General features: G+C 50.9%; 1 protein-coding gene across 1 annotated transcript in view; it reads right to left on the minus strand.

Moving 5' to 3' along the window:
- Nucleotides 1-5,140, minus strand: part of LOC122370934 (kinase D-interacting substrate of 220 kDa-like) — a 93,947-nt gene extending 88,807 nt beyond the window's left edge. The window contains exon 1 of the mRNA XM_043346912.1: nucleotides 4,422-5,140. Coding sequence (XP_043202847.1) covers nucleotides 4,422-4,465 — 44 coding nt within the window. The 5' untranslated portion in view covers nucleotides 4,466-5,140. The remainder of the gene's footprint in view (nucleotides 1-4,421) is intronic.
- Between the last annotated feature and the right edge of the window lie 7,415 nt (nucleotides 5,141-12,555).

Here is a 12,555-nt window from a genome sequence, read left to right on the forward strand (position 1 = left end):
ACCTCACCAGAGGCGGCGTCTCCAGTCCCGAAACCGGCTGTACGGTGAACCGGGAGAAGGAATTAATGCGTCGCACAACGTTACGGTCGGAGGTGACGGTGACAATGGGAATGGGAGGAGAAGAAGAGCAATGGTCGGACGTGGGCGAGGAAGGGTCAGCGGTAGATGATGGTGAGTTTGTGGCAGATGATGAAGGGTTTTCTAGTGATATTGATGGTGGCTCAGTGGGCGACGATAGGTCAGAACTGGGAGACGGATGGTCTTCATTATGTGAAGTCGTGTTTGAAGCTGATGATTGTGATCCGACGTTAATTTCAACAACGGATCCAGGTAATGCGGCTGACGTGGATGGTGGGATTTTGCTCGAGGGAACCACCAGGCTTGTCAGACCGGCGGCAGGACTGGCGGCACTGGAATGTTTGTCCTCCTCCGGCGACGAGTCGGCGCTGTCCGACCTGCTCGCGGCCGGCCGCGCGCCCCGGTCCCGCCGCTCGCGGTCACTCTCACACACCGAGGACGATTCACTCCGGTCCGGAGAGTCGCTGATGAAGAAAATCTTCGGCTTGTCGTCACCGACGACCGGCGGGAGCGCCAGGCCGCTGGCGGCGGCCGCCCGCTCGGCAACCTCCGGGGAGTGCCGCTCCCCCCGGCCGGCGGCTCTGTCGCTATTCATCGGACGCCGTGTGTACTCTGCGCGGCCTCTGACACGCCGGATGGCAGCGAGCCACCAGGGCACGGCGGCGGCGCGCGGTGGCGGTGGCGGCGTCACCGGGCTGCCACCACCCGGCACCGCTTCCCGAACGGGCCTCACGCCCGCGCGGCGCCGCGCCATGCCGCCAGAGCCATCGCTCCCACTCACACCCACTCTCTCACCCGAGCGCTTCAGCCCGCCCGCTCTGCCGACACCGCCTGTCACCGATCCGACGGCGCTCTCTCCCGCACTACCGACCGGACCGGCGGCACACCTCCCGACCGGCACTCGACGCGCGCGCGCTGTTCCGTCGCCACCGACGCTGGCTCGTCGGCCGCGGCGCCCAGACTGGCCGGTAGCGGCGCGCGTCAACTCGGGTCAGCGCTCGTCGAAGTCGGCGACGGAGCCGAGTTATTTCGGTGGCCCAGCCGTCGCTGCCGTCGGCGCCGCGACACCAACTCTGACAGAATGCCGTTCAACGTTTCAAAGACACAGTTTGTGCGCAAAACTCCTACGCCTCACCTGTTCTTTTGGCATGCGAGTTATTAAAAACGTGCCTCTGAAAGCCGCAAATGCTCTCTTTATCTACACATGCGCGTCAGGCCAAATTAGGGATATTTTTGTACGGCCCCCATTGCATCACGACACGCTTTGCGTCATGAGCGACGTCTGCGCAGCGGCTCACTCCACTCCAAACGGCCGGCCGGCCGGACGGACACCAGCTCGGCGCATCCCCGGCGACGGGCACCAGCTCGGCGCATCTCCGGTGAGCGCCGGCGTGACGCAGGTGGGACGATAGCGGCGCATCTGTCAGCTCGTCTGGCGGCGATCTGACGGCTCTGCAGAACGGTGCTGGGATGGGACTGATGCCAGGAGGCAGGGACCGCTGGGGAGTCCGGCTGGCACGTCCCAGATCGAATGGCTTTAAATCGACCACGATGGTTATCCATGGCCGGTGTGGTATGACCGGTGTTCCTAACTATCTCACACATTTAGGATATCTATGGGTAGATGGGCATATATCTAATTCATATTCACCCAAAAATCGCTTCGGCCATTACACTTTACTTTAGGAATATCTGACAGTTAATTTGGAAAATGTTAGGGGCAGGGCTTTTTATATCGGCAAGCACATAATATATGACTGTAGCTTTCCGCTTTAGTGGGTGGGACATTCTTTTCGGTCTAACAAGACTTTCTCATGGCCATGTGATAATAAAGTGACAAAGGGAAGACTTTGGACTGAGACACCCACCGCTTGTTACACCGTCTCGCAATTGAGCCCGCCCCGTGAGACAGGCATATAACTTTCCAGGACAGGTATTCATATTTCATACCATAAGATCAGTGCTTTGATACAACTACCTACATGAAACTCTGCTATTAGGAACGATGTGTTAAGTGACCACCTTACGTGTAGGTGTGACGTGTGTGTAATGTGTGTCATATTGTATCCACCACCTTCATTTCACTTGAATTGGGAGCCAATAATTATAGCCATTTTCGTATGGATCGTCTTACCACGATCTGCATATACAAACATGCATACCCACGAAAGTGCCTCCCTTGTGAATTCCATCGAACTGTACGTACTTCGTACACTCGTGGGCAGATTGATGTTCTACAACTCTTTATCCACCGGGTTCCTATGGCTCAGCATTGGCAGCAGCCGCCTGGTACCGGTAGACTGTGCCGCTTCACTTACTTGTCAAGCGGCACAGCCTACCCACACCGTATGACACCGGTCTGGGTCGGTGTCTGGAAGGTGATGTGGGCCGCCTGTGACGTCAGCGCAGCGGTGAGGGCCGAGCCCGGAGGCATGGCTCGGGTCGGCGCGGCGCGGCGGCTGGCGAGGGCTGGGGAGTGAGGCGGGATGGAAGCATGGACCATCGCGCGGCTTGGCGAGCGTAGTTAACTTTCGCGTCTCCATTTGCCAATTATTCTACCTATCAATTGCGCTAAAGCATTTGTTAAAATTTCCTATGCCCAAGACAGCGCCTATCATTTACTTGCTATGCGACTATGCGTATTACGACGCACTTAAGCATGGCAATGGGACAGCCGATAGAACTTATGTCACACGTGCATCGAGGTGCGGAGCTATATTTTGTATAACATATTAGTATTGAGGCCTTAATTGAGCAGATTGGTGTCTATTGTTTCGCACGGCAATCGTCTAGAGACGTGGAAACTAGGGGTTATGGGTATAGTGCGGCAGCCAACGCCCCAATTTAAAGCGATTATTACTGTTGCTCTAATATGTGGTCGCAGCCGCCAATAGCAAACCGTTCCAACTAGGAGCCAAAAAGGCGGACGCTCAGGAGGGTTCGAACCGGGCTTCCCCACCGGTCAGCTTACGATACGAACGTTCATCCACTGAGCTAACGAGAATGGTCCCCAGCGGCACAAAACAAAATGACATTCACCCGCTGACCGCCAATGACAGTTTTGTGACATTTGATCCCGTTTGACCGCGGCGGGGTGGTCGCTGGTCTCGGTAGCTCAGTGGATGCACGCTAGAGTCGTAGGGTGACCGGTTGGAGAAGCCCGGTTCGAACCGTCCCAGGTGCGCGAATTATTTGCTCCTAGTTAGACCGGTTTGCTATTGGTGGCTGCGATCACACATTAGAGGAACAGTGAGATTCGCTTAAAGTTCGGGCGTTGGCTGCCGCGCTATCCAAAAACTGCAGTTCCCACGCCTCTGGACGATTGCTGTGCAAAATAATAGAGACCAATGAGCTCAATCAAGGCCTTAATACTTATCTGTTATAAACAATGCAGCTCCGCAACTCGATGCACGTGTGATATAAATTTTATCGGCTGTCCCAATGCTTCGTTAAAGTGTGTCGCAATGCACATGGCAAGTATGATGATAAGCGCTGTCTTGAGCATAGGATATTTTAACAAATGCTTTAGAGCAATTGTTAGGTAGAATACTTGGAGCCTTGAGACGCGAAAGTTAACTACACTCGCTCAGCCGCGCGATGGTCCATGCTCCCACCCCGCCGCCCTCCCCAGCCCTCGCCAGCCGCCGCGCCGCGCCGACCCGAGCCATGCCTCCGGGCTCGGCCCTCACCGCTGCGCTGACGTCACAGGCGGCCCACATCGCCTTCCAGCCACCGACCCAGACCGGTGTCATACGGTGTGGGTAGGCTGTGCCGCTTGACAAGTAAGTGAAGCGGCACAGTCTATCGGTACCAGGCGGCTGCTGCCAATGCTGAGCCATAGGAACCCGGTGAATAAAGAGTTGTAGAACATCAATCTGCCCACGAGTGTACCACTAAAACTGAATGTCGCTAAGATCAAAGAGCCTAGACGCCACCGTATAAATTAACGGTGTCGGATAGAAGTGTAATACCTATATGTTAATCTATTCAGACACAGCTCGAGCTTCACATCCATATACCTATAGGTATAGGTAATGGTGCCAATACGAATGCATCTAAAAGGTCATCAGTAACGCAATAGCTCAAGCTTTTCATAGTACTGATACAGAAGGCACTTGTAACTGATATCTCGGTGTTCGTAGAAAATATAGGCTAAAAGGAGCTTGGACTGAAAATGTTGTAACATATGCTGCTAAGCAATCCATGTCTCTGCAAGTGGAAATCAGTTATTGTTACTATGCAATGCAACTATACAGCGCATACAATTATCACTCTCATTCAATACAACCTCTCCCACTGCTAAACTAACGTCCGTATCGGCCAAACAGACGTCTGATACTCACGTGCTCATCTGGTGGTCATCCGCCCAGCTGTATCGAAGTGGCATGAATTCTGTGTAGGAGTCGTTTCAGGTGCCTCAAACCGACGGCTTCTGACCACTCACTTCAGACGCTGGTTGTCGCAGCTCAGGAACCAGCATAAATGGTCACAACGGTGCGAACGCATGTAGGCATGCATGCATGACCATCTTTCTTGTAAAACGTATCAGCAAAAGTGTATTTCTTACGCGTATAACAAGGTTTGTGTTACATAAGCAAAGTGTATAATTAAAATGAAATTGAAGTGCACGATAAATACTTAAAGTTAACGCTGTGTGTTCCGCATTGCAGGGATTAACAGACGTCTTCGTTCAAATTTTTTCTTATGAAGTGGCTGTTTACAAGCTTTGTGCTAGAAAGCCTTCTACGTATAAAGCCAAATGAACATCAAATATGCACGCTTCGCAGCACGTTTGCATACATCACCGCACACACGACATACGTGGAACTCTCAGTCTTATTCAATCCTTCACGACAACACAAGTCTAACCGCCTCACCAACGCTCACTTCACCACTCCCCTCTCACGTCCGACCGACCCCACTTCACACCCAGAGCGACTCACAGTGCAGCCCTGCTCGTCTCTCGGCAGCAACTGCCGCTGCTCGAAACACCACCCCTCTGCATTCGGATTACATCGTGTCATCGTCCGCCCGCGGCCGCACATGGGCCGATCGCCACTTGCTGGAAGGGCTCGCTCGCCGGCCCGACATGTGGCGCTTTGCTCGATCGATATACGGCGGCATAATTGTTTAGCTCTGCCGGATCAGAGGCGAGGGTGAGTTCATGCAGGGATGCAACACCCTCCTCAACATATTGCAATGTACCGACTGCTTCACAAGTGGGAGGCCTTTGATATGTGGGAGGCAGCGATTCGTTCGTACAAGTGAATAATCCGTTATTGTTTTTCTCAGGACCAGCCAATCCGCATTCTCACTCACATTATCTTGTCCAGGCTGACGGTCACCCCGGCCACCCCCCACCAGACAACCGGTGGTGAGGGCAACTCCTTGGCTAGACTACATCCACTCCGGGGTGACCGTTTAAGTGGCAGGGCGGGCGGGCTTTCCCGAAGGCGCACTCCGGTCCCAGACCGTACCTGTGTGGTGCAATAAATCCGATGTTTCCATCCGGCACCCATAGCGTTACAATGTCTAACTTACAGGTTTTTCTCTTATTAAATCGAAAGAGCTAGAGTTTCAAAGAAAACAAACGCAGAAGTGACACGGATGAGATAGCAAGGCTTTAAAACGGTGAAATTCCCATAAGATGTTTGGGTTACTTTCCAAGCAACAAGAATGATGGAATCATGAGCCCAGAAATTGCCTGTGCGTGCCTCACACCACACCGCGGCGGCAGGACAGAGTTGTGATGTGGTTTGATGCTTACGTAAAAGAGGGGTTTCCCGCAGTAGGCCCTCAGCTTCCCTGAGAGAGCCCAGAGCTGGTGAGAATGGCGTGAGCTGTTACTTTATCGACAGTAAACTCGGGAACTAAAAATAACGCCTAAAAGTTACGGGATGCGGCTCAGCGGTGACCTTAAGTGCATAATAAGACGAAGTTTTGAATTTTCACTATAATGGCCATTCATTATAAAGCATTGTATTAAAGCATCGCAGCCAGGCTTTTCGATCACAATGTGTGGTGGCATCCAACACAAGCATCCCTTTTCTGCTGTAAGCGATGACGAATGGTCACAGAAAAAATGTCTGAAAGAACGACTGTAAGCGAATAAGTCTAGCGTATCTAAAATATCGACAAATCTCTGCTGTTATTCCCACGGCCTAATGGACATCATCTGTCAGCGTCACTGATGACGGACGTTTCGAATGGAATACTGGATACCACTCCGGCAAACATCCCAAACTATGAGAGAGTTTTCATTCATCTCGAGCTCCAGCAAACATCTCAGACTGTAAAAGGGAATATCAGTCACCCCGGGCATCACACAACGCAATAATGACCAAAACAGTACACGTCCACCTCAGTCAAAGACCAATCTAGCGTGCCTCAGATCATCAGCCGGTGGCATGTGACGTCACACACTGTTGACGTCACAGACGTCCTTCCAGGTCCACCGTTGATCTGTCGCAGCAGCTCCCTGGTCACCTGCCAGCGCCCACTGTCCGTCCACCGCTGGACCATCTATCGGAGAGAGGAATTCGCAGCGCGGACCAGACGCCGCCCGCAGAGGCTGGGTTTAATTATAATCAGCCCCGCTGCGACGGTTGAGGACGGAGGTGAGTATGGCACGTGCCGTCTGTGGCTCGACGGCTGGGACACGAGACTGGAGCTGTCAGTACGTCCTGCAGTGTGATGTCTGCTAAATGCTGTCTGATTAGCTCAAACTGCTGCTGTAGAAACGTTTTCGTTGGATAAATTATTTGGAGTGGCGGATTTGCTTTTCATAATTTAGAGGATCCCATTAATAAGAAAGGTGAACCCAGCGTTTAGAGACGTCAAAAAGAAGACCCAATGCACTTTTGACTAATTGAAAAGGGGATGTAACCCATGCCCATTTAACGACGAGTTGGGAAAGACAACAGATACGTCCGCTGTGGAAAATATAACTTGGTTGAAGCACACTTGTGAACTTGTGAGCTTGTGAAGCACACTTGTAACCGGCAGTTCACTTTAAAATGCTTCAGGTAATTGAAGATATAACAGCAATACGTAACTTGGATATTTAGACATGGTATATGCTCGAATAACTTTGAACTCGCCACAGAGTCTTTTACATTGGCCAGCCTACACTGACGGACAGTACCGATTTCCTACGCGCGATGTCTGGCAGTCCCGCCAGACGGCGCTGTCTGAGTCACAGCCAGAACGGAGATGGAGCTGAGGTATCGAGCCGTCGTGTCTGTCCGCTGTCCTCAGCCCACAGTCAGAGGCGGGGACCCGGGGACCAGAGGACATAGGGCATAGAGACAGAGGACTAAAGGGCGGAAGAGCAATAGAGAAAGCATGGAGGGAAAACAGAAATAAAGACACAGGAGAAAGAAAGAAAAAGTCTGAGAACTTCGTGTGTTGAAAGGATTGGGGGAGAAAACGGGAGGTCCATGAGGGAAAGAGAACGGCGAAGGGCAGAGAGGGCAAAATACAGAACCCAAAGGCGCTTTTATTTAAACACACTCAGCAGCGACCACTCCCCTACCCTATTAGATCAATCAATGAGATGTAAACGACCGACCCGGCACGGCGGGGATCGAATCTGCAGTCCTCCCCCATCTATTGAAGTGCATAAAGCAGCATACTCGTACATAAGACCGGCGGAACAGTTTAAATCGCTGTGTTACCAAAGGTATTCAAGCATCACAATAGCAAACATAGTCATGAAAACCACATTATGATATAAGGTGATCCATGCTTTGACATGACAGCTCCACCAACACAAGAAAAGCACTTCTTGTACCCAAAAATAAAAAGTCACACAACTCTTACCTATACGTCACCCACTGCACGATGTGAGTACAGAACACTGGTGGACTGTGTCCGGTGTCTGCACAGAGATGGGATCAGTCACCGATCACCGACCTATAGAGGAAACGGAAACAACGACGGTCGGCATGCATTAACGTTGACGAGAAGCATCGTGCTCCCAAAGCCAAAGCGAAAGGTCATTTTTGCTGTAAGACTCGTGACAAGTAGGCAGTGAGCGGAGTATATAATAGCAGAGCTACATGGAGAAAAGCAGCTCATTCGCCGGCGGACTTCGGCTTCAAGCATGGAAGTAAGTTATCGAACTGCATCTCATATAGTTCTTATATCGGAATATATAATCGCAAGTATGATTGTTCACACAAGCTCCCAATAAAAGACGTGATGGCAGGCTTCCATGACATTTTTAATAAAATGGCTTCGAGCTTCGTATAATTAAGCCGGTAGGTATTATGAACTAGACTGGCTTGAGCTATTCATCATTTATTGTAATAAATTACGCATCAAAGTCGCTTTCGCCGTTGATCTCAGCGCTTCAAATGCAAGCACCCTCTGTCTGATATATTTTTGTTTCGTTTCCAGGTTTTTATTTTGATGGTCCTCACGGCCACCGTCAGAGTTGACGGTAGAGACAGCAGGCTATCCAGAAGTCTGTATGACACCTATCAAGGGCGATACATCGACTCGTCCTTGAACAGTGGTGGGCTACAGAAGGATGGTGCTCATCCCATCATCAACAGACACTTTGCTCCTGAGCCGTTCGTACTTGCCCAAGGCTCCGAGACTGATAGCAGAATATCGTATGACCTGCCCGCAACGAATTGTCAAAATCTACATTCTATCGATGGAGATTCCCCTGGGACGGAATATGGTGTCCCTGCTGTAAGGAACAAGGATGAATCCACTGGAGGAAGATACGGTGTTTCTGCTGTTACCAGCAATGGTGGATCCATTGGTGATTCCAATGGAGGAAGCTACGGTGTCCCTGCTGTTACCACTAACAATGGTGGCTCCAATGGAGGAAGCTACGGTGTCCATAATCATACCATCAATGGGGGCTCCAATGGAGGGAGCTACGGTGTCCCTGCTGCTACCAACAATGGTGGCTTAAATGGAGGAAGCTTCGGTGTCCCTGCTGCTACCAACAATGGTGGGTCTAATGGAGGAAACTACGGTATCTCTGCTGTTACCAACAATAGTGGACGCTACGGTGTCCCAGTTGTTACCAACAATGATGGCTCCAATGGAGAAAACTACGGTGTCCCTGCTGTTACCAACAATGGAGGCCCCAATGGAGGAAGCTACGGTGTCCCTCCTGTTGACAATAATGGTGGCCCCAATGGAGGAAGTTACGGTGTCCCTAATCATACCAACAATGGTGGCTCCAACGGAGGAAACTACGGCGTCCCTTCTGTTACCAACCATGGTGGGCCCAACGTAGGAGATTACGGTATTCCCGATGTTACCAACAATGGAGTAAGCTACGGTGTTCCTGCTGTTACCAACAATGGAGAAACTTATGATGTGCCTGCTGCAAGCGACCAAGGAGCCGCTAACGGAGGAAACTTCGTCATTCCCATTTCTAGTGGATTTTCTAGCGGTGACAACTACGGCAGCGACAAAAGGTACAACGATGACGACTACAGCAGTGACTATACCGGCGACTACTTCTCCGTCCCCGACTACGTGGTCGAATACGGCATCAGTGACCCCTACTCGGGTGTGTCGGTGACCTCCCGTGAGGACCGTCTCGGGGACCGGACCGAGGGCTCGTACGCCGCGCTGCTGCCCAACGGTCGGAGACAGGACGTCACCTACCGGGTCCAAGGACCGTCCGGGCTCGTCACCGACGTACAGTACAATGATCCTAGCTATCAGGCGGCAGCTGATAATCTAGCAAATGCAGAAGACCAAGAGCCCCGAGAGTACCAAGAAGTACCCAGAGTCAGCGTCCCTGCTGAGGTTCAGAGAAGCTTCTACAATGGACCTATTGGACTCATTGGAGACGTGGTGGCAGGAATAGCCGTACCTGCAGCTGGACGGGGTGGGTTCAGAGGCGGCAGGTCTAGCAGCGAGGGCAGACCTGATGGCACTGCGGGCAATGGCGGGTATGGTGCGCGTTCTGCCAATGCGGGACCCGCAGGGCTTGGCCAGCCCGGCCTCTGCTACTGATCGCTGACTGATCTGCGCATTAATTTTCAATAATTAATGCGCATTAATTTTCAATTGATTTTGAGGGCATTGATTTTGAGGGCATTAATTTTCAATTGATGAGTCCAGACTGACAACAGTGACATGTTTTGTCATAATGTGTGTTGTGACTATGGTGGTTTTTCGTCAAATAGTGTTTCACCTTCACGTTTGTATACCATTTACATAATGAGATAAAGCATTGTTTCCACTAACTACATATTCCCTGAAATTATCGTGTGTATGTTCCGCTCATCCATTTTGCCGTTTTTACATTGCCTCACTGTCTTAAGGACATACTCAGCAAATTAAACCAAAACCTGAATAAAAACCGTTCACAATTAACCGTCTCAATATAGGGTCATGCATAGCAAAGATACTGAAACACTCGATTCGAACATAACACTGCTCTTCTCCACTTACTTATAAACCTGCCCCTAGATGGCACTCGCAAAAACGCCTGAAAGCATACTGCACCGCATTACCTACGCAATGCGCATGCTACGGCTGGACCGACCCGACCGTTTACCACCGCGGCACTTCAGAGGATATGTGGGATGTGTTTTAGTCTAATAAATGAAAGGTAGCACAACAAAGTGCCGGTTAAATAAATTACACATTCATGCGCAACAGGCGGTATGGCATGACACGTATGACGTAGGCACACGAATGCTCGTACATACATTGCCGAACGAAAAAGACAGTAGTTGCTAGGATCCCCGCATAGCGTCGCTAGTAGCTCGCCGCTAGATGACGTCCGCGGTTGCCCCGACCCATGCCCCGACCCAAACGCGTCGGGTGCGCCGGAAGATGAGCGCTGACATCCAAGGCTATCTCAGTCTGTCCGTTCTGAGTTCTCTGGACTCTGGGCCATCGCTACCACAGCTGAGGGATGGGCTTTGAGGTGTTAAATTCTGACTGTGAATCTGGCTTATTGGGTTTAAGTTTTGAATCGTCAGATTCCCTACGATGCTAGGTATCATAAAATTATGCTGAAAGGAGAGGTGGCCATAAATGTGACATTTAAAATGTCTATAAGTAAAGTCGCATCACCCGTCATCTTTCCTCCCTATTTTGTAAACCTTACGGATCTCATTATCTTGTCTGGGTTGGAGGACGGAGGTCACTCAACAGACAACGGCATAGGTGGCTGGCTTACCAGAAACAGGCATACGACTTCGGTAATCAGAATGACCGTTCGTGGGGGTCTGTTCCACCGGTGACAGCTCATTCCAGCAGAATTGGAAAAAGTCTCAGCTACTGCAGGCCTCCGACGCACCAGCTTCCCTAATATGCCAGTTCTTGCCTTTTTTGCCCTAAAATTGCATTAAAATGTTCTAAACCCTCAGTGGTATCCAATGGTCTTAGTCTCAACAGGTTGAAGTGGTCTTTGAAAAATGCATGCCAAGTTACCTACGAATTAAATGTGTGTAGGCACGTAACAACATCGCACTTCGCAGTAATAGGTGTCTAAAGCTGCAAATGTTTAGCTTAAGTGTCTTTATGCGACGTCAATCCAACGGAAACATTGCTGATGCAAGAGCCACAGTGCATCGAGTGATTCACGACAGCGAACCTTCGTAGATGGACGCCTTGCCTTGCGTAGGTAGATGATTCATCCTCGTAGTCCTATAACGTTACACCTTAAAACGGAAAATTGTCAGTTTTCTGCCAGCAAAGTCAAGATATGAGGTAAAAATGAGTATCAAGTTACGCCTGCAATCTCCGTTTGCGCTTATTGTTCAACCATGAGCCAGCTTCTTGTGTCACGGCATCCAATAATGGTGAATGCCACCTCGGACCCCAGCGCTTAGGACAAATCAAAATACAGCTACTATACGAGTGCCCTCGGATTTCGGAAGTCACTTTACCTACAAGCTACACAAACCACCCTCCCAGCCCCTCTCCCCGGTCGAAGTGACCGGAAACATCCGTAGCGCCCCATTCCGGTGGCCAGAGTCGGCGGGGGTGCGTTCACACCTCACTAGCGGCGCCGGCGTCCGGCCGGCCGGACGGTACACGGGTCGACTGAATGCCCCGGGCGCTGTCGACCGGAAGGGAGCCTGGGTCCGCCGCCCTGCCCCCGCCGCCGCCCCGGCCGCCGCCATTGTTGAGCCCGGTGGTCAGTCACGCGGCTCAGGATGTTGGACAGGCCTGTGACGGGTGCGGCGTCCGTTTGGGATTGTTGGAAGTCGGGAGGGTCCATCAGGAATCGAGTCCAAGTGGAGCTGTGTGCATTGAATATCGATAATTAGAATGTAAATGGAGGTATTCAGAGAGATTCGAAACGAAACTGGAATTCAATAGACATCAAATGGCGAGAGTAGACGATGCTGTTTTAAGGAATGACCACATCAGAATCTTAAGAATTCACCGATTGCATTGCAGCTTGCATGAATAAAATGGCTCATGATGAATAATTTTGAAAGCAAAACACCATTACATTTTTGTTTCATTTCAGTAAATAAT

This window comes from Amphibalanus amphitrite, unplaced genomic scaffold, assembly GCF_019059575.1.
Source record: "Amphibalanus amphitrite isolate SeventyFive unplaced genomic scaffold, NRLGWU_Aamphi_draft 000035F_arrow, whole genome shotgun sequence".
NCBI lineage: Eukaryota > Metazoa > Arthropoda > Thecostraca > Balanomorpha > Balanidae > Amphibalanus > Amphibalanus amphitrite.